Genomic DNA, 18,100 nt, shown 5'->3' with positions numbered 1-18,100 from the left:
TCCTGAACCGATTATGTGCCTCTGTAATCCTTTACACCACCGCCCACGGGATGGGTATGGGGTGCATAATAAAGAAAGAAATTGAATTGAATTGTTAGGTTGGGTTAGGTGAGGTAAAATTGGTTGGTGAACCTTCAGGTGTACTAGGAAGTACCTGCATGATTCTAGAGCTTACCTTAGGAGAGTTGTCGCTCCTTGTATGCCAAGGACAGATGTCCGTAGCGCCCCCCACTCCCGAGTCATAGATCTCGATCTACAGGTTCTGGATAGTATATAAGAATTGGTCAGCTAGTATTGTGTTGATTTAGGGGCGACGACTATCGTGGGGTCAGCTAGTGTGACTTCTGCGTCATTGTATGGTTATATACGTTCCAGTTTATTAATTTTTCATAATTTATACAGCATACTCTCTGTTTAACATAAGATAAAGAAAATATATATACAATTTAATATTTATTGTCGAATAGATAGTTAACATTGATATTATTAATATATAGAGTATTACAGGTTAATTGGCAATGTTGGTAGACGTGGGCGTGGTGGAGAGTGGCAGGCCTGCGAGCAGGAAAACAAAGCTGGACAATTCATCAAATGTTAAAGGTGTGCGGCCCTTAACCCGGCCAATATCCTTGCAAGGAAGTGTTTGTGTGAGTAGCTGGTATAGTGGGTATGTGTGCGGGTGTGGTGAATGTGTGTCTCGTGGCTTGGGGCTCATATTACACAGAGAGTGTAGAGTGTCAGAGGTGAGACGTGAACATCACCTGACCCGCCTCTGCTGCAGCGTCTCCGAGAGTCATCCTCGGACAGCTGACTTTCCCACACCTAACCCTGTCTCTGCCATGGTACTCTGTCACGCCTGGCACTACTTCTGTCCCCCTGACATATCCCCACCGTGCAGCTGTTGTGACATCTTTCACATTCGTGGCCAGGCATCCACACACTTGATGCATCTTCTGCGGTGATGCCTCGATTAGTTGTTCCGAGGCAGGTGCTGCTCATGTATCTGACTCACACCTGGCCATGCAGGTGTTCTGTCTGAGCAACTTGTCAGCAACACTTGCAAACTTTAACCTCCTTTGTTGAATTACTGCAGTCTTTAACAGTGTCTCAGTGGAAGTGGATAATGACAGTTTTCAGCAGCAAGGTGCTGGCTGACAGTACAGCATATTTGAATTTGCTTGTTAAATACTGTACAAGAAAATATGTAATACAATTTGAGTTCTAATAAGTGATAGTATTTACATTCGACATACATTTATGGTGAATTTTGCAGTGCTATGGATAATGCATCTCAGTTCTGTGGTAAGATAAATTAATAGTTTTTGCTGTATATTGCAATTTTTTGTTTTTATGCAGTGTTATATTCTTCTGTATATGGGTGTTTGTGTTTGTCTGTGTTTCCCTTGTCATGTGTCTCATAATATTTATTTAAAAAATGCATAATAATTTTATGTACAGTATTTAAATTTTTTCAATTAAGACTGGCTCTTCTCTTTCAAAGACCATCCCACTTTTTCATTCATCCACCTTTCTCTTTTTTCCTCAGTTAACTACACATTTCTCCTTGCTCAAGCTTTTTTCTCTGCTACATTGTGATGTGCCAATAGATTCTGTGCTACATGTTTATCTCTTTGGTGAGCTATTTTAGGAAACTCCTGGCTCCTGGACAAGGTTTGGGTTATGGTGCACTTTTGTCTCTGGTGTGGGTTGAGCTGACAATACCTTTTTTATTGTCATGGTTGGTGCCTGTATGAAATTTGGACAGGTTTGGTGGGTGATGAGGTTTCACCCTTTTGTGGTAAGCTTCAGTGTTGGGATAGTGAGTGGACATATCCTGGAGACCTTATGGTAGGCTAGGGTCTTGATTCCTTGATTGTGCTTGATTTTCTCTTCCTTGAAAGATACCACAGGTTCCTTCCCAGATGTCTATGCCTTTCATTTGGACAGTCATTCACAGTTTGATAAAGGAGTCATTGCTATTACTTCAACTATTAGAGTTGTGTCTTGGCTGTTTCCAGTCTCAACGGAAGGCTCTCCAAATCCTTGCTTTGTACTCCTCTTTTTACTTTCTCAATAATCACATTCTTTGACTAACTTCGTGGATCACCACTTTTTCCTAGGTTTGCCAGGTTTTTTCTAGTCAGTCTTGGCTCATTTCCCCTGGAACAGTGGGATGCTTACTGGCTTGCTCTGATATACCAGCAGTTCAGGAAGTGGCTAGGAATCAAAAGTGGGCCTCATCTACTACCACTTTTGGGCTCATCTGCTTAGGCAAGGTTTACTTGGGGGGTGCCTCATCATATCTGGATCCTCAGTGTTGGGCTCTGGAACACTTTGATGACTGACTGGTTTGGGCATCAAATCATTAGAGTTGTTTGCCAGCACCTAGTTGTGCTTGTGTGTGTGTGGGGGGGGGGGTTGAGCTTTAGCTCTTAGGTCCCCCCCTCTCAACTGTCAATCAACTGATGTACAGACTTTCGAGCTTATTGGGCTCTATGAAATCAACATTTGAATCTGTGTATGGAGTCTGCCTCCACCACATCACTACCTAATACATTCCATTTGTTAAACTACTCTAACATTGTGTCCTTTCTTAATTGGCAAAGTCTCGGGTGATTCCTTCTCTGTAGTTAGGGTTGGCATGGGTCTCCAGGATTTTCTCTTTTTTTTTTTTTTTTTTTTTTTTCTCTCTTGGCGAGAATACTAGAGGGCTCTTGGTGTGCTGGACCATCTTTAGCAAGTGTTACAGGTCCTCACTCTTCCTGTTGTGGCCTCAGTATTTTTTTTATCAACTGAATATTTTCCGAGAGGTCCTCCTGATGGGCTGGATTTGATGAAGGTATTGTATCACTTTCTGGTTCAGCACTTCACTTCACTGCAGCCTCTGTTAGTCTTGTGTAGGATTTTAATTCAACGTCTTCTTCTTGAGGCTTGGTGGGTTCAGTTCATGGCTCCCTTCCCTTTCATTGCTTGAGTTGTTCATGGATGTCTCAGGCCTTGGCTGGGGATTTGTTTCCAGGTTTCATCATGTTGGCCAGGAGTTGTGATCTCCCTGCCTGTGGTTGACATATCATGATGAGGTGGTTCCACTCCCTTCTTTTATGCATGAGGGTGAACTCTTTGGATATTGTCCTTTCTAGCATCTCTAGGTATTAGTCCTCAATGCAGTTTATATTCATGGAGTGTACAGTGTTCTCATACAGTCTTTCCTATTTCTGTCTGATTTCAAAGGGATGGAAGGTGGACAAGGCATCTTTCCATTGGCTCTCCTAAATATTTGGTTGTCCTCACTTGGATTTATTTTCCTCTGTATGGAGTCAACAGTTCTCTTTTTGTTGCTTCTTTTCTCGCTCATGAGGCTTTTCTTTTGGAATAGATTTGGTGGGACGTCCTTTACTTCTTTCTTCTACTCCATTCTGTGTTGATCAGGTTTCAAACCTTTGTGGTCTGTGTTGTTCTTCTCACTCCCATTTGGCCAGTTCTACCTTGGTTTCCAGTCGTTCAGACTTGTTGACCCTGTTTTCTTCAGTTCCTGGATTTCTGCCTTTTTCCAGATGCTTCATGGGCTTGCTTACATGTATGGTTCGAGCCTATCCACTGATCTTCACATTTGGAGATTTTGAGCTGTTTGTGACATTACCGTTATGGGGGTTCAGGTGATGACTCTTTTTAGTGTTGCATTTTTCATCTTGCCGCTAGTATGAAATGGCTTGGCAATTCTTCTGAATTTTCTTTCATTTTGTCATTCGTCCTCTGTTTCTGTGCCAGTGGTCATGTCATGTTATTTTTATTCAGGCTCTTTGTGACGTGCTCTCTCGTACCTAATACTGTTGCTTCCTGTTGTTCATTATTGCTGGAGGCCCTCTTCCTTGCTTTTTGGGTGGATGTTTTTCCATCTTTAAGTTGTGTGCCATTTTTCAGCTCTGACTAGCTTTCATACTTCCTGAACCTTCTTGGTCATTTAGCTTTTTGGCCTTCCCTCATTTTTTGTCCCTCTCAGCAAAGGATTCCTTGTTAGTTCATGCTTCTAGTTTTCACATTTTTTGACTTAATATTCTTTGATACAAAAGATGATTTTGTTCCATTCATCCTTGATAGCTTGCTCTGTATCTCCTGCAGTGTTCTTTTTGGCTGAGAATGAGTCCCATTCTTTTATTAGGATCCACTACTGGTAGGAGCCAGTCGGCCGAGCGGACAGCACGCTGGACTTGTGATCCTGTGGTCCCGGGTTCGATCCCGGGCGCCGGCGAGAAACAATGGGGAGAGTTTCTTTCACCCTATGCCCCTGTTACGTAGCAGTAAAATAGGTACCTGGGTGTTAGTCAGCTATCACGGGCTGCTTCCTGGGGGTGGAGGCCTGGTCGAGGACCGGGCCGCGGGGACACTAAAAAGCGCCGAAATCATCTCAAGGTAACCTCAAGGTAGATACTAAGTCTGGCCAGAGGTACATCATATTCTCTGTCCTTTTGCTGCTTTGTGGTATTATTTGCATGTTACCCATGCTTCTCAAGCTGTGGTTGTCATTGTCAATCATGTTTCCTTGGTGCCTTGCTCCAAGACCAGACTCTCTTAGGTTATCTATTTGGTGATTCATTTCAAACAGCCTCATAGTATCCAAGTACTTGTAATGTTCACAAGCATGTAGCCATTATCCAGTATTACATTCTTTACTAATGTGACTTGACAAATATCTGAGCTCGGGGGCTCAGGTAGTCATTTGTTAGAAGTTACCAATCTCCACTGTGCCTGTGTAGATCATCAGCACCTTTCCAAGCACTCGGTTCCTTCCTTCCCCAAGCCCTGGGTTTCGTGCTTTTTTCCCCGGTGGGTCAGCTCGTCTGTCTTGTACCTTGATTAATATTGTATTGCATTTCTTTTGACCCAAAAATGGTTTCCTCTCCCATTGGGAGAGGAAACCTGCAGTTGGGATTACTGCAGAGTTACATACTCCCAATGCAGAGTTTCCTGCATTGGGAGTATGCACCAGGAAGCTACTAAGAGGAAGTCTAGAAATTAAGTGCTGAATGTAATGAACAACCCTTCTCTGGGTATCCCCAGTAGCTCCCTGTACTGCCTATATTGTATTGTAGGCCCTGTGTTGATCTACATTTTGTGTGGGATTCGAGTGTACCTTGAAGGCAGTATGTGATTGAGGTTGGTTGGACTCCTAGGTGATCTGAGCTGCCTTGGGCACTTGGGTACTAATTCATGATTTGTTGACCTTCTTGAAACTACAGTTTACCACATTTCCATCTTTTCTCTTTAATAAAGACATTTTTTTTCTTCACCTGTAATCTCTGGCCAGTTTTACTGTACTTGGGTTTTGGGTCGATCGCATTCCCATATTTCCTTTGCATTTATGATGTTTGAAGAGTATTTTGATTAATGCATGATAATAAAATGTTGGCAATAGTCTGATGGCCAGCAACCATCTGGAGACCTTTCATATTTCAATGTGTTTTAGAAGTACAGTTGTCCCTCCATTTACGAATTTAATCCATTCCCAGAGACGGTTCGTAACCCGAAAATTTGTAAACCGAAGTGAATTTTCCCATAAGAAATAATGTAAATTGAATTAATCTGTTCCACACTTCCAAAAATATTAACGTTAAGGTAAATTTTATACCTCATTCACCCAAATCTTTAGTACTAAAGTATGTACAAGTTATTGCTTACCTTTATTGATGACTCTTGTTGGCGTATGGAAGACGGTAAGGGCTGGGGGGAGGAGAGGTGTTAGCAATTACCTAAGTATAATTACAGTGGCACCTCGATTAACGAATGTAATCTGTTCTGGCACCGAGTGCGTCACGTGGAAAAATAGTCTTGCGAAACAACAACACTGTCGTCGGAGGTGTCCGAGAACCAGCGGGAATGCTTGCTAATCGAGTGAAAGTTCGTCAGTCGAGAAAAATTGTCTGTTAAATCTATGACCTCTTGTTCTTGAAGTTCCAGGTCTCAGGAAATCTTCCCTATCAATTTTATCAATTCCTGTTACTATTTTGTATGTAGTGATCATATCACCCCTTTTTCTTCTGTCTTCTAGTTTGGCATATTTAATGCCTCTAACCTCTTTTCATAGCTCTTGTCTTTCAGTTCTGCGAGCCACTTAGTGGCATATCTTTGCACCTTTTCCAGTTTGTTGATGTGCTGCTTAAGATATGGACACCATACAACCGCTGCACATTCCAGCTTTGGTCTAACAAAAGTTGTGAACAATTTCTTTAGTATTTCGCCATCCATGTATTTAAAGATTTCTCACATAATTTATAGGTTGTGTGGGGTCTTTGTTCTCCTATTCCACATTCCATAACATGGCATTTATTTACATTAAATTCCATTTGCCAAGTGGTGCTCCATATACCGTACTTATTCTGTCCAGGTCTTCTTGAAGGGCATGACAATCATATAAGTTTCTAATCTTCCCTATTATCTTAGCATCATCAGCAAACATGTTCATATAATTCTGTATTCCATTTAGTAGATCGTTTATATAGACAATGAACATTACCGATGCAAGAACTGAACCCTGAGGTACTCTGTGACATTTCTCCAATCTGATACACTTCCTCTGATTACTGCTCTCATTTTTCTATCAGTCAGAAATTTTTCATCCATGTTAGCAGCTTACCTGTCACCCCTCCAAAGTGTTCCAGTTTCCAGAACAACGTCTTTTGTGGAACTCTATCGAAAGCCTTTTTTAGGTCCAGGTAGATGCAGTCAACCCAACTATCTCTTTCCTGTAAAATCTCTGTGGTTCGATCATAGAAACTGAGTAAGTTTGTTATACAGGATCTTTCCAGATCGAAAACCACACTGATGATCTGATATTATTTTGTTTGTCTCCAGGTGTTCTACCATTTAGTTTTAATCATTTTTTCCATTATTTTGACTACAGGTCAATGATACAGGTCTATAATTGAGGGGGGGTCTTTCCTGCTGCCACTTTTGTAGATTGGAACTATGTTAGCCTTTTTCCACGCATCTTCTACGACTACACAGGGATGTCTGAAAAATCATGTGAAGTGGAATGCTGAGCTCGGGTGCACATTCTCTCAGAACCCATGGTGAAACTCCATCTGGGCCAACTGCTTTGTTCTTACTTATTTTCCACTTCGTCTCTAGACACTTCTGTGTATTCAATGTTGTTCTCTGGAATTCTTATTGTCTGGTTCCCTGAAGATTTCATTTTGTACAAACACACCTTGGAACTTTTCATTTAATGTTTCACACATTTCCTTTTCATTTTCTGTGAATCTGTTTCCCATTTTCAACCTCTGAATATCCTTTACCTATAATTTGTTGTTTATGAATTTGTAGAATAGGCCTGGTTCTGTTTTACATTTGTCTGCTATCCCTGTTAGTGTTCGGAAGGGAAGTCCCATTCCATTATAACATCAGGCAATGACGACTTCTCTGGGGTATTCTCTCTGGTACATTTTGCCTGCATACCACTAGGACCTGCTTGTGGCTCACTGCTTGTTTTTCTCACTAAAAATCTATCCATAGAGGCTTATATTTCCCAACATTGTAACACCTGTCTTTAGTGAGGCATCACATTGTCATTAAAAAGGTTAAGGCAACAGCCTACTACAGCTTGCTCAGGGCGAGTCCTTTCAACAAAAGTTTGCATTTCTTCCCATAGTCTACACCACTTCTTAATTGTTGAGTAAGGGACATTCTGTACTGCCTCCTCCTCCCCTGAAGATATTTCCTCAGCTACCTCTTGTTGCTGCTCCTTGTGAAAGGCTAGGAGTTCTTTGGTGGTCAGTTCTTCGCTGTGTTCCTCCTCCAACTCTCAACACTCACAACTCTCACAACACTATGAATGCCACTTCTTTTTCTAAATTTCTCAAACCATCCCCTGCTTGCCTTAAATTCTTTCGTATCTGCATCACTCGTTCCAGTTTTTTTTTTTTAAAGGTCTTCATGCAATAGCCTTGCTTTTTCACAAATGATGACCTCCGAAATGCTATCACCTCCTAACTTCTTGTCGTATAATAAAATTATACGACAAGTATAATTAAAATTAATTATATAAATTAATAAAAACTTTTCAACATCCTCAAATGTTTGCATTCTTTGTTTCATGATCGCTGATACACCTTTTGCCACTTTAGCACTCATAAAGTCCTTTTTCTTAGCAATTAAAGTGCATGTTGTTGACATAGATTTGTTGTACTGCCTAACTAGTTCAACAACCCGTGTACCATTTTCATGTTTACGAATGATCTCTTGTTTTTCCTCTATGGTAATCCTCACGTGTGTTTTCTTGAATTGAACCTTACCACTAGCTTTCTTGGGACCCATGGTGAGATATGTAATAATAACTTTCATGTTCAAATACCCAAAAATCTGAAAAACACTGAAATTCTTCACAAAGAATTCAAGTGCGATTATCACTAGACGGGAGGCACTGGTAAACTGAGGCGTGGTCACTGTTCCAAACTGCTAGGTCTGCCATACGCATATCAACAATCTACTTTACCTGAGGTAAAGTTCGCAACCCGATTCGGATTTTACGAAGAAATTGGGCTCGTAACTCGAAAAGTTCGTAAAAAGGGGCATTTATAAGCTGAGGTGTCACTGTGCAGTGTAATAAGAACGGTTCCAGAAGTTCCTTTTAATAAGTTATAATAACCAGTTGTTTATTCACAATGTATAATATTGCTGACCATGCAGTCATCTTTGCAGATGACTCTTAATGCCTAACCTTATGGGATATATATCATATTTATATTTAAGCAGACTTATTTAAGACAGCCTTATGTCTGCTTATATTTAAGCAGACTAACACTGATGTACAGATTGACATTATAAAACAAATTAATAAATAAAAGGGTCCCAGCATGGTAGCACTCAAATATCATATACAGTACAGTACAGGTATCAAGAAAAATGCATAATTTCAGTACTATACAATAATTTCTTGTACTTTTGTTTTTTGGTGGTTTGCATGAATGACTTTAAATGTTATTTTTTGACATTTGAAAACGAATGTGGTTTGTATGTACAGGGAATAAATTACTTTAGTTAGGCATTTTACTTTATGGTAGACACTTTAATTCTAAGGCAAAATTTACTTTTACACTATTCTTTCAACCATTTTTATATAAAATAAAATAGCACCATTGGTGAACTTGTCCTAGACTTGCCCGAAACTCTCTGTGTAATAGTGGCTTCATAGTGTGTGTAACTCCTGTCCCTTCAACTTGTACATTACTCCTATGTTCTTTGTACACACACTCTTTTGAATAAACATTGTATTGTATTGTAAGTGACTGATAAGAATGCTGTGGAGAAACCCTTCAACATAGCAGCCATATAAGTGGCCGTTTGTGTGAAATGACTTGGCAATCGCCTGCCATGACTAAGTATTGTACATTCAGTTTCTAACTGCTTTTAATAATTTCATATTTTTTAAGGAAGCTGCTGGACACACAAAAGCAGGTATACATTAGTGCACATAATTTCCCCCTAACCTGTCATTCTTTAATTTCTTTCTTTCAGCAGTACCTTTCCTTCCTTTATTGTGTGGTTGTCTTTCTTTGTGTCATTGTAACTTTATCTGTCACTGTCTTTCACATTATCTTTGTCACAGTCTAACAGTTTGTCTCTTTGACCCACAGCCTTTGTCACTGGCTATGTTGCTGTGTAATAGTCTGTCTGTCACAGCCTGTCAGTCGTGTCTATCTGTACTTACCTACCAGTACATACATGTTAGTGTTTAGAGGGGAACCGAGTCTAGCTCCATATGCTGCACCTAGTAACCTTGCTGTACCTGGTGCATTATTATTTAACTACAGTGTTTTGACATTCAAATGCTTCTGTTGAACCTGACTTTAAAGTTATGGATAGAGGTGGCTTCCACAAGGTTGTAGAATGCACTGAATGAAGAGGTGCAATGCATTCTGCTTGTTGCTTCTGTCATTCTGCTTCTGTCAATGCATTCTGCTTGTTGACCACCCATACATGGTACAAGTATATCCTTACACTTCTTCAACATATTTGCATTTCCAGCTTTCATGTATGTCCACTTGCCCTACTTTCTCTCACTTTAGAGAGGCTGTCCATGTCCACCTTGTCACTTCCACTTAGTATCCTGTATGTTGCAGTCATGTCCCTACTGTTTCTTCTCTCCAGAGTCATGAGGGTTAGCTCCCTTAAAATAGCTTAAGTGTTTTTAGATCTCGGACTAATCTTGTTGCAAACCTTTGTACTCTTTCAATTTTGGTTCTATGCTTCACAAGGTGTAGATTAGAGGTCAGTGCTGCATATTTTGGTAATGGTCTAACAAAGGCTACAGGTGTATATTGCCCTGAAAGAACCCTGGTTTAGATTTCTAAATGGCATTCTAATGTTTGCCAGTATCCCATGTGCTGCTGATGCTATCCTGTTTGTGTGTGTGGAGATACTGTTGGAATTATCCACTCTCAAATCATTTTCTCTACAAGATTCCTGCAGTTGCTTTTCCCTTATGGTGTATATACCTTATGTTCTCCTTTCTCCCTTTCCTATCTTTATTATTTTACACTTGTTTGATTAAAGTCTAGCAACCATTTTTTGCCCACTCCTAGAGTTTGTCACAGTCATTCTGTAACCTTTTGCAGTCCTAATTGGTTTTTTACATGCCTCACTATTTTTTTTTTGTCATCTACAAATATTGACATGTGTGAGCTTACACCCTCAGGTAGGTCATTCACATAAATTAGGAATAGTAGGAGGGCCTATTACTGACCCTTAAAGAATGTCACTTCTTACTGTTAAATTATTATTATTTATTATAAATTATTCCCCCTTCCTCCATGATGCCTTATTTCTGACTGTGACTCCATTTTCTGTCCTTCTGGTAGAGCCTTACTCAGTTCAGTGTCTTCCCAATTATACCCCTCTTGCTTCTTCATCTTGAACACCAACCTTTCACAAGTAACAGTATCAAATGCTTTTTGACACTCTAGGAAAATAGTCTATCCAGCCTTCATTTTTCTTGCCTTATTTTAGTAACCTTGACATAGAACTGAAGTTTGCCAGGGACAATTTTTCCTTTATAAAACCATGCTGCCCATTTGTTGCAAATTTGATTCCATAATTCATTGTGTTGGGGTACAGGAAGCCAGAGTGTATTCATACACTTTAGGATGCCACTCCACAACAAGCTGACTAACTCCTGAGTGCCTACTTACTGCTAGGTGAACAGTGGTATTAGGTGAAAGGAAATGTGCCAATCCATTTCTGTCCTGCCCAGGACTTGGACCTGGAATTCTTGATTATGCGTTGAGAACGAACCCGACTGTACTACCGGGACCCGAAGATACTCTCCAGATGTGTGTAATTCACGAAATTAACACTCTCCAGATGTTCAATTATTCTCAACTTGATTATTTTTTGTCACTACACAAAATACTTGTCAGTGACACTGGTCTGTAATTTATTGCCTCCTTTCTGTCTCTTATTTTATATATTAGGACTATATTTGCCTTTTTCCAAAATTTGGGGAGGTTTCTAATATCGGGTGTTCATTGAAAACTTTAGCTTCTAACAATGTGTGTGCACAGTCCTTACCATGAGACCTCAACCACCCACAAACCTCTTTTAATGGTATGAGACATCTCAAACCTTGGAAAGTTATCTAGATATTTATGATGGTCAGAAAGTATATTACGGTTCCAGTAATAATCTACATGGAAACTGGCAAATGAACATTTGTCATAAACAGATATTGTTCTCAACTTGTATCTTTAATGTAACATAAATCGTTGGTTTAAAATAAAAAGTGTATGCTAAAATCCATTTCTTTGAAGAATCTGGGTTTCTGTAAATGAAATTTCCAATTTTCAATCTCTGAATATGATCCTTTACCTGCAATTTGTTGTTTATGAATTTATAGAATAGACCTGGTTCTGTTTTACATTTGTCCACAATCCCTTTTTCAAAATTTCTTTCTTCCTCTTTCCTCACTGCCGTGTAGTTGTTTTTTGCATCTTTGTATCACTGGTATGCTTGGGGGTTTGGCCTCTTTCTATATTGATTCCATTTTTGTGTCTTTTGGTCTCTGGCCCTTTCGCAATTTCTGTCGAACCAATCCTGTTTCCTGGTTCTGCATCTCTGCTTTGGTATAAATTATTTTGTGCCTTTATCATATATTTCACAAAACTTGTCATACATCTCATTTACTTCATATCCTAACAGCAGATCTTTCCAGTCAAATTCCTTAAAGAAATGTCTGAGTTCCCCATAATGACCTCTCCTGAAATCAGGCTTTTCAACTGCTTCAACCTCATATTCTTACAGATTATAACGCATTGCATACTTTGTTCCCAAAAACACATGGTCACTTCTACCCAAGATGTAATGTTTGAGTGTGTAATACAGTATGTTACTGTGTAAATAGTGTGTGAAACTGTACATAATGTAATTTTTGTGAATTTGTAACAAGTAATATTGCGACTAAGCATTTATTGTGGACACATTACTGACACATGTCATAGTTCCATGGAACATTATGAACATTCTACTGTATACATATTGTAAAGGACACAAATATGCATCATACAGTAGTTTCAAAGTGTTATATGACAAAGAGTATTGGAAAGACAGGGCACCATGAGAGTAGCTCTCATCCTGTAACTACAGTACACTTAGGTAATTACACATACATATATTAACAAGAATACACAAGCTTCCTGTCCCTGACAAAATGAATTACAATACTGTACTGTAATTATTATCTATCTCCCATTAATATAATTAACAATATAAATGCACCATTGCTGCCTCTTTGCTTCAGGTCTACCACATGCCTCAAACTTTTTGTACAGTTGTTCTAGAATGATTCAAAAGTTTCTTTCAACATTGCATGATGTAAAACTTGGGAATGAATATTTATGAAAATAAATATTCTACTTTAGTAAGTACATTTAAGTATTTAATAGTTTGGAATACTGTGTTTGTTTCACTAGATTTGTTATATTTGATGATTATTAATTATTCCTGGTATACATTTGATTCATGAATTTATATGTTGATCAAACCACACACCAGAAGATGAGGAGACAACAATGTTTTTGTCCGTCCTGGACCATTATCAAGTCGATTGCGATGGGAGCGAGGGAGGCACAAGCATAAGTTAGGCAAAAGTGAGGTGAGGAGCAGGTGAGAGGAGGTAATTTCTAGGGGGAAAAAGCAAGGCAAAAAGGTAAGAACTAGAAGCAAAAGGGGTACGGATGGAATGGGTGTAATAATAGGGTGGCGGAAGAAAGGGAACGTAAGAATATGAGGGGAAGAAAAAGAAAGAAAAAAGGGAGGTAAGCTTGTCAGGTCATGTTTGTTAGAAGATTAGAGCATTTGAGTATGTACTGTGAATAGGAAGTCAACAGCAATAGACCCAGGATTCAGGTTCATGTTGGGTACCTTGTGTATCAGAGCCGATTCGACAAGATGGCATCTGTGAAGAGCAGAGGCATGACATATTATTTTAGAAAAAGACCAATCAATAGCTTGATTCGAGTCCCTAACATGACAGAAGAGAGCATTGTTTGTGTCTGTCTGTCGTGTGTTCCTTAAATCTGTCATTTAGTCTATGGCCAGTTCCCCCAAAGTATTGGAGAGGACAAGATGAGCAGGAAATAGAGTAGACACCAACAGCATTGGAAGCAGGAGCGGCAGTGTGAATCAGATTACTGTACTATGAAGTGTTAGTTTGTTGAAAGGTGAGCTTTATGTCAAGACGACAAAGGAGATTAATGAGATTTTCGAGTTCAGATATGAAGGGAAGGCAGAGCACAGTGCTAATAGTGTTAGAAATAGGTTTGGGATGAAAGAAATTTCGTTTAGCTTAAAAATAGGCACAGTTGATAAAATATAAGGGGTAAGCAAGGCAAACCACCTCTCTCATGCCTTACGTATGCCCGTGCCTCCTTTACTCCAATCACAATCGATTTGATAATGGTCCAGGACGGACTGAAACGTCGTTGTCTCCTCATCTTCTAGTGAGTGGTTTGGTGGTCATATCTTCAGACACGTTATGGTAACTTATCGTCTGCATATGAATTTATATGCGTAGTGCGTATGTTTTTTTTTTTTTTTTTTTTGCTAGATTTCATTCACCGAGATTTGAGAATCCATAAATTTTGCACATCATGCTATGACTCTGCTGTTGGTGTGGCAATGCAAGGGTGTTGCGTATTTAGCTGCACCTGACGCTGTTCTTCTTATAAGGATTAGCAGTGTGCTGTATTCATCATCTGTTCTCAGTATTCTGCCTCCCACACAAGGGCATGGATTGTTTTTTATGCTCGTCTGGCAGAAGTTGTGCATACTGTAATTCCATTAATGTGGAATAGATGTACATTTTTTGGCTTTTCATATATAAATGGGGACCCGAGTCTTTTTCAAAGAGACTTGTGTTTATACGGTCATTATTTATATTAGTGTGTTCATGTTAGCATTTTTATTTTGTGCAGTTACAATATTTAATGGTTCCAATACAAAAATATTGCTTGCAAGTTTGAGCTTGCAGAAGTGAGATTTCCTTACAGTTCTCAGATTTTGTATTTTGGAAAACTATGAAAACTAATTTGGCATACCTGTACTGTATTTCACAAATAAATTGATGCAGCAGTAAGTTATAAATAATGTAATTAATAATGTGTTTTGTGCGGAAGAAATATGAGAAAATTCTCATTCACAAACAGATTGGTAGAAAGTTGGAACAAGATAAGTGAGAATATGGTGGAGGCCAGAACCGTCAATAGTTTCAAAGTGTTGTATGACAAAGAGTACTGGGAAGACGGGACACCATGAGTGTAGCTCTCATCCTATAACAACACTTAGGCAATTACACACCTTTGATCGATCTTTGAGGATCACCCTAAATGGTGACAAACAGATGGAAGAAGTACTAAGGAATGCTAGAAAATTACAAAGTGATGAGGAAGGAAAAGTATGGTCGTTAAGACGAGATCTTTCAAAAGAAGACAGAGAAGCTAAAACTGAACCTCGTTGAGGCAAAACGTCTAAATGAGAGCAGGAATGCAGAAGAAATCAATTCTTTTCTGGGGGGGAGCCCCGTCGGCTCCCCGGAGCTATTCAGGCTGAATGGATATGTATAACTTTCTGGCATCAGTCAAAGTGCTAGGAGTTCTTGCTACCAGGAATCGCAAGCCAGAACCTGACCTCCTCAGAAGAGGCACGAGGAGCAATGGCCTATAGAAACCCCCCTGTGGTTGGGAACATTCTATGTCTGCCATCGACAAGGACAGGCACCCAGAAAGGTAGGCGCCCCAAAACAAACCCCTATTCTGGTAAAACTATTGCTACCGAATGCTGAAAAAATGGACAGAACTCCCCAAACGAAAATTAGCAAAAGAGCATGACGTCGTCATGTTGCCGCGCCGCTGTCTGCGCAACCCCCACTCTCCCCGGGAGGGGGAAGGGGGAGCCCCAGACCTCTCACGCCGGCGACCCAACACTAGTTCTTGGCTGATGAGTCGGGTGTCGTAACATGCCTCTGGCTTCAGAATTCTTTTGTCTCAGTCCTGTGTCTGGTGGCGTGGGCTGTCTCTCCAGGGGGAGTTGTGAGCCAGGAGTGATATTCCAAGGTACTCGGGCTGCATGCGCCTAGGGTTACCTTCCCTAGCTGTCCGGTAAGTACAGTATAGTACAGTACTGCCCTTGGGGCTTGCCTCCTTCTACAAGTCACCTTGGGATCTGCCCCCTTGGTGCTTTTTACTGATCGGTACTGGGCCACTCTTGGGTTCTGCTGGGGTTTTCTTGTCCTTGTGAGTCCCTGGGTAGGGGTAGTTTTCGTCACTGGTAGGGACACTAGGTACTGCACATCTAGTCATCTAACATTATAGCGGCCGGCTCTGTTCCGCCCGGGTACGTTGTCCTCTTGCGGGGTTTTTCTTTTGTTTTGGTTTTCTGCCTGGTGGGAGGGTCTCCCTGTTATTCCCTTCCGTGGTCGGGATTTACGTTTTATATTGTTTTGTTGGCGTCTCCCGCTAGGTCCCCGTGAGTGGTCATGTCCTGGGGGTTCAGCTTTTAGAGGTTTGTTGGTAGACTTGGGCGCTGGTTCACAGTACCCTGCCTGGGCTTACCTTAGCATGACACCAAGGCTAAGGGCCCTGGGAAACCCCGCGGGGGCTACGTGGTCCGATGGTTGTGACCCCTGAGTCCCCTTCACGTCTTGCGAGGTTGAAGGCTGCTCTGTCCCCTTGTCTCAGGGTGACACCCACCGGTTCTGCCTCCGCCATGCTGCCTGTTGGGTCGGTGATTCCTTTGACTAGGAGTCATGCGACGTTTGTTGTCTGTTCGTGCTCCAGTTCACTCACGCCTCTGATACTGATATGAGGGTGCAGGCAGCAACTGCGTTGCATGCTAGGTTTAGGTTGCTGCAACACGCTAGGTTACTTACAGCCCCGGATACCCCGAGACTGTCCCATTTTGGTTATAGGGACCCAGACTTGGGGGGTGGGGGTTGCTTCGGCTCTGGTTCCGTCCGCTCCTCCTAGTCCTTCCCCTTCCGTTGTACATTCGGTTCCTTCCCCCATGCTTCCAGCCCCGAAACGTCTGGTGGTTTCTGGGTCGGGGCAGGGTTTAGTTGGTGTCGAGATTCGGGCAGAGGGACAGGGTTTAGTTGGTGTCGAGACTCGGGCAGTCTTGAGGGAGTTCCCTTCTGGGGTTGCAGTGGTGGCATTCGAGCCTGGTCCTCGCCAGAGCTTCTGGGTCTGACCAGTGGGCCTTCTTCGTTCCTGCTTTTGCGGCTGCTCCTGCTTCTTCTTTAGGGGCGGGGGATTTGGAGAACGGCTCGGCCCCGGGTCCTCTGGGTGGGGTTCTTGGGGAGGGGTTGACTTGGGGGCCTTGGGCCCCGTTGGACTCCGCCTGGGTTTTTCTACCCTCTGAGCATGGCTTAGTGTTACAGGGTAAGGGGTTCTCTTTCGATCCCTCCTTCTACGAATTGGATTTGGTGTTGACCCCTCCCCGGGCTCGGTTCCATGATCCCGTGGGTTCTTTGGTTCCATCTTTCTAGAGGTTTTCGGCCTCCTGCTTTCTGTCCAAGGATTTGCGGGTGGCCCTTGAAGCTTACCTCCTGCGCAACCTGGATTATGCCTTCGTGATGGATCCGCGCTCCTTCGTGTATGGTTCAGCTTGTCCGTACTGGGTTCGTTATGAGGTTCCAGAGTCATTCTGGTTGGCAGACTGCCCTCTCTTTTTGTTGGAGGCTTTGCGCATGTTCTGTCGGTCCTGGGTGCTTGAGTGGTGGGAGGTTCCTACTGCGTTGCAGGTTTTCCTGGGGGGCGAATTTGAGCACCTCGATGCGTGTTTGTTCGCTTCTGCCCTTCTGCGGGAGGTGGGTGTGATGCAGCTTCATGTACAGGTTCCCTCCCTTTCGGCTGCTTTGGTGGCAGAAGATTTGTGTACTCGGGGGTCTGCTGGCTGCAGCTCTGCATTTCTTTTCCCTCCTCGAGCTGTCCTCAGATTGGCTTGAGTTGGATGTGGGAGCGCTGGGGGCCATCGCAGGTTTGTGCAGTCGTTGTCTGCCTTGTTGAAGCTGTTTGTGTCAATCCTGAAGGATGTGGTTTCGCGGTTTTATGCTTCTCGCCTCGCGTGTCGGCAGGCGGTGCTTGCTTCTTCCTCGGAATCCACTTGGGCCCTGGCACTTAGGTTGTCTTCTTCTTTTTATCTATTGTTGTTTGCAGAGTCTGCGGTGGTGCAGTATCTTCAGGCGGCTTTGGTTAGTTATAGGCTGTTGTCGAACTTGTTGGTTCTCCAGGGGGCTTGTTGGGGGCCTTCCCGTAAAGGTCGTGCCAGAGCTCAGGGTTCGGTCTCTTGTGGCAGGCCAGTGGTGTCAGATTCACGGCTGGCGCAGCCTTTGGTTCCGTCTGTTTCTACTTGGCGTGGGGATTGCCCTGTGCGCTGCTTAGGTTTTCGTAAGGTGTGTCGGCCCTTTCTCTGTTCGCTTCGTTGATAGGGAGATGGGGGGAGGCTAGCGCTGTTCGCTCGCGCCTGGTCCCACGATTCATGGGCTTTTCGGGTCGTTTCGCATGGCCTGTAGTGGCGTTGGGTGGCTTCTCCTCCCTCGGGGTGTTAGGGGCTCGCG

At 42.1% G+C, this 18,100-nt stretch overlaps 2 protein-coding genes across 7 annotated transcripts in view; one reads left to right on the top strand and one right to left on the bottom strand.

Moving 5' to 3' along the window:
• The first annotated feature begins 506 nt into the window (after window positions 1-506).
• LOC123767736 (lysosomal-trafficking regulator) overlaps window positions 507-18,100 on the top strand; it is a 154,513-nt gene continuing 136,919 nt past the window's right edge. For 4 of the 6 annotated variants that reach the window (XR_011223929.1, XM_045757696.2, XM_045757692.2 and 1 more), the window contains exon 1: window positions 527-647. The gene's annotated coding sequence lies outside the window, so the exon portion shown is untranslated. Of the gene's footprint in view, window positions 648-1,174; window positions 1,303-18,100 lie in introns of those variants that run through there. The other 2 variants (XM_045757693.2, XM_045757694.2) reach the window with 2 other exon arrangements.
• On the bottom strand, window positions 16,407-17,186 carry LOC138355384 (proteoglycan 4-like). Its single transcript, XM_069310272.1, has one exon. It carries the CDS (start codon window positions 17,184-17,186, stop codon window positions 16,407-16,409), a length of 780 nt encoding a protein of 259 aa, XP_069166373.1.

The sequence above is a fragment of the Procambarus clarkii genome, chromosome 67 (assembly GCF_040958095.1).
Source record: "Procambarus clarkii isolate CNS0578487 chromosome 67, FALCON_Pclarkii_2.0, whole genome shotgun sequence".
In the NCBI taxonomy this organism is placed as follows: Eukaryota; Metazoa; Arthropoda; class Malacostraca; order Decapoda; family Cambaridae; genus Procambarus; species Procambarus clarkii.
Note: the sequence above shows the minus strand (reverse complement) of the source record. Positions and strands in the feature narration are given on the sequence as shown.

Coding starts and splice junctions, on each gene's coding strand:
- LOC138355384 (XM_069310272.1), bottom strand. CDS start 17,186: ATGACTCTGGAACCTCATAACGAACCCAGTACGGACAAGCTGAACCAT.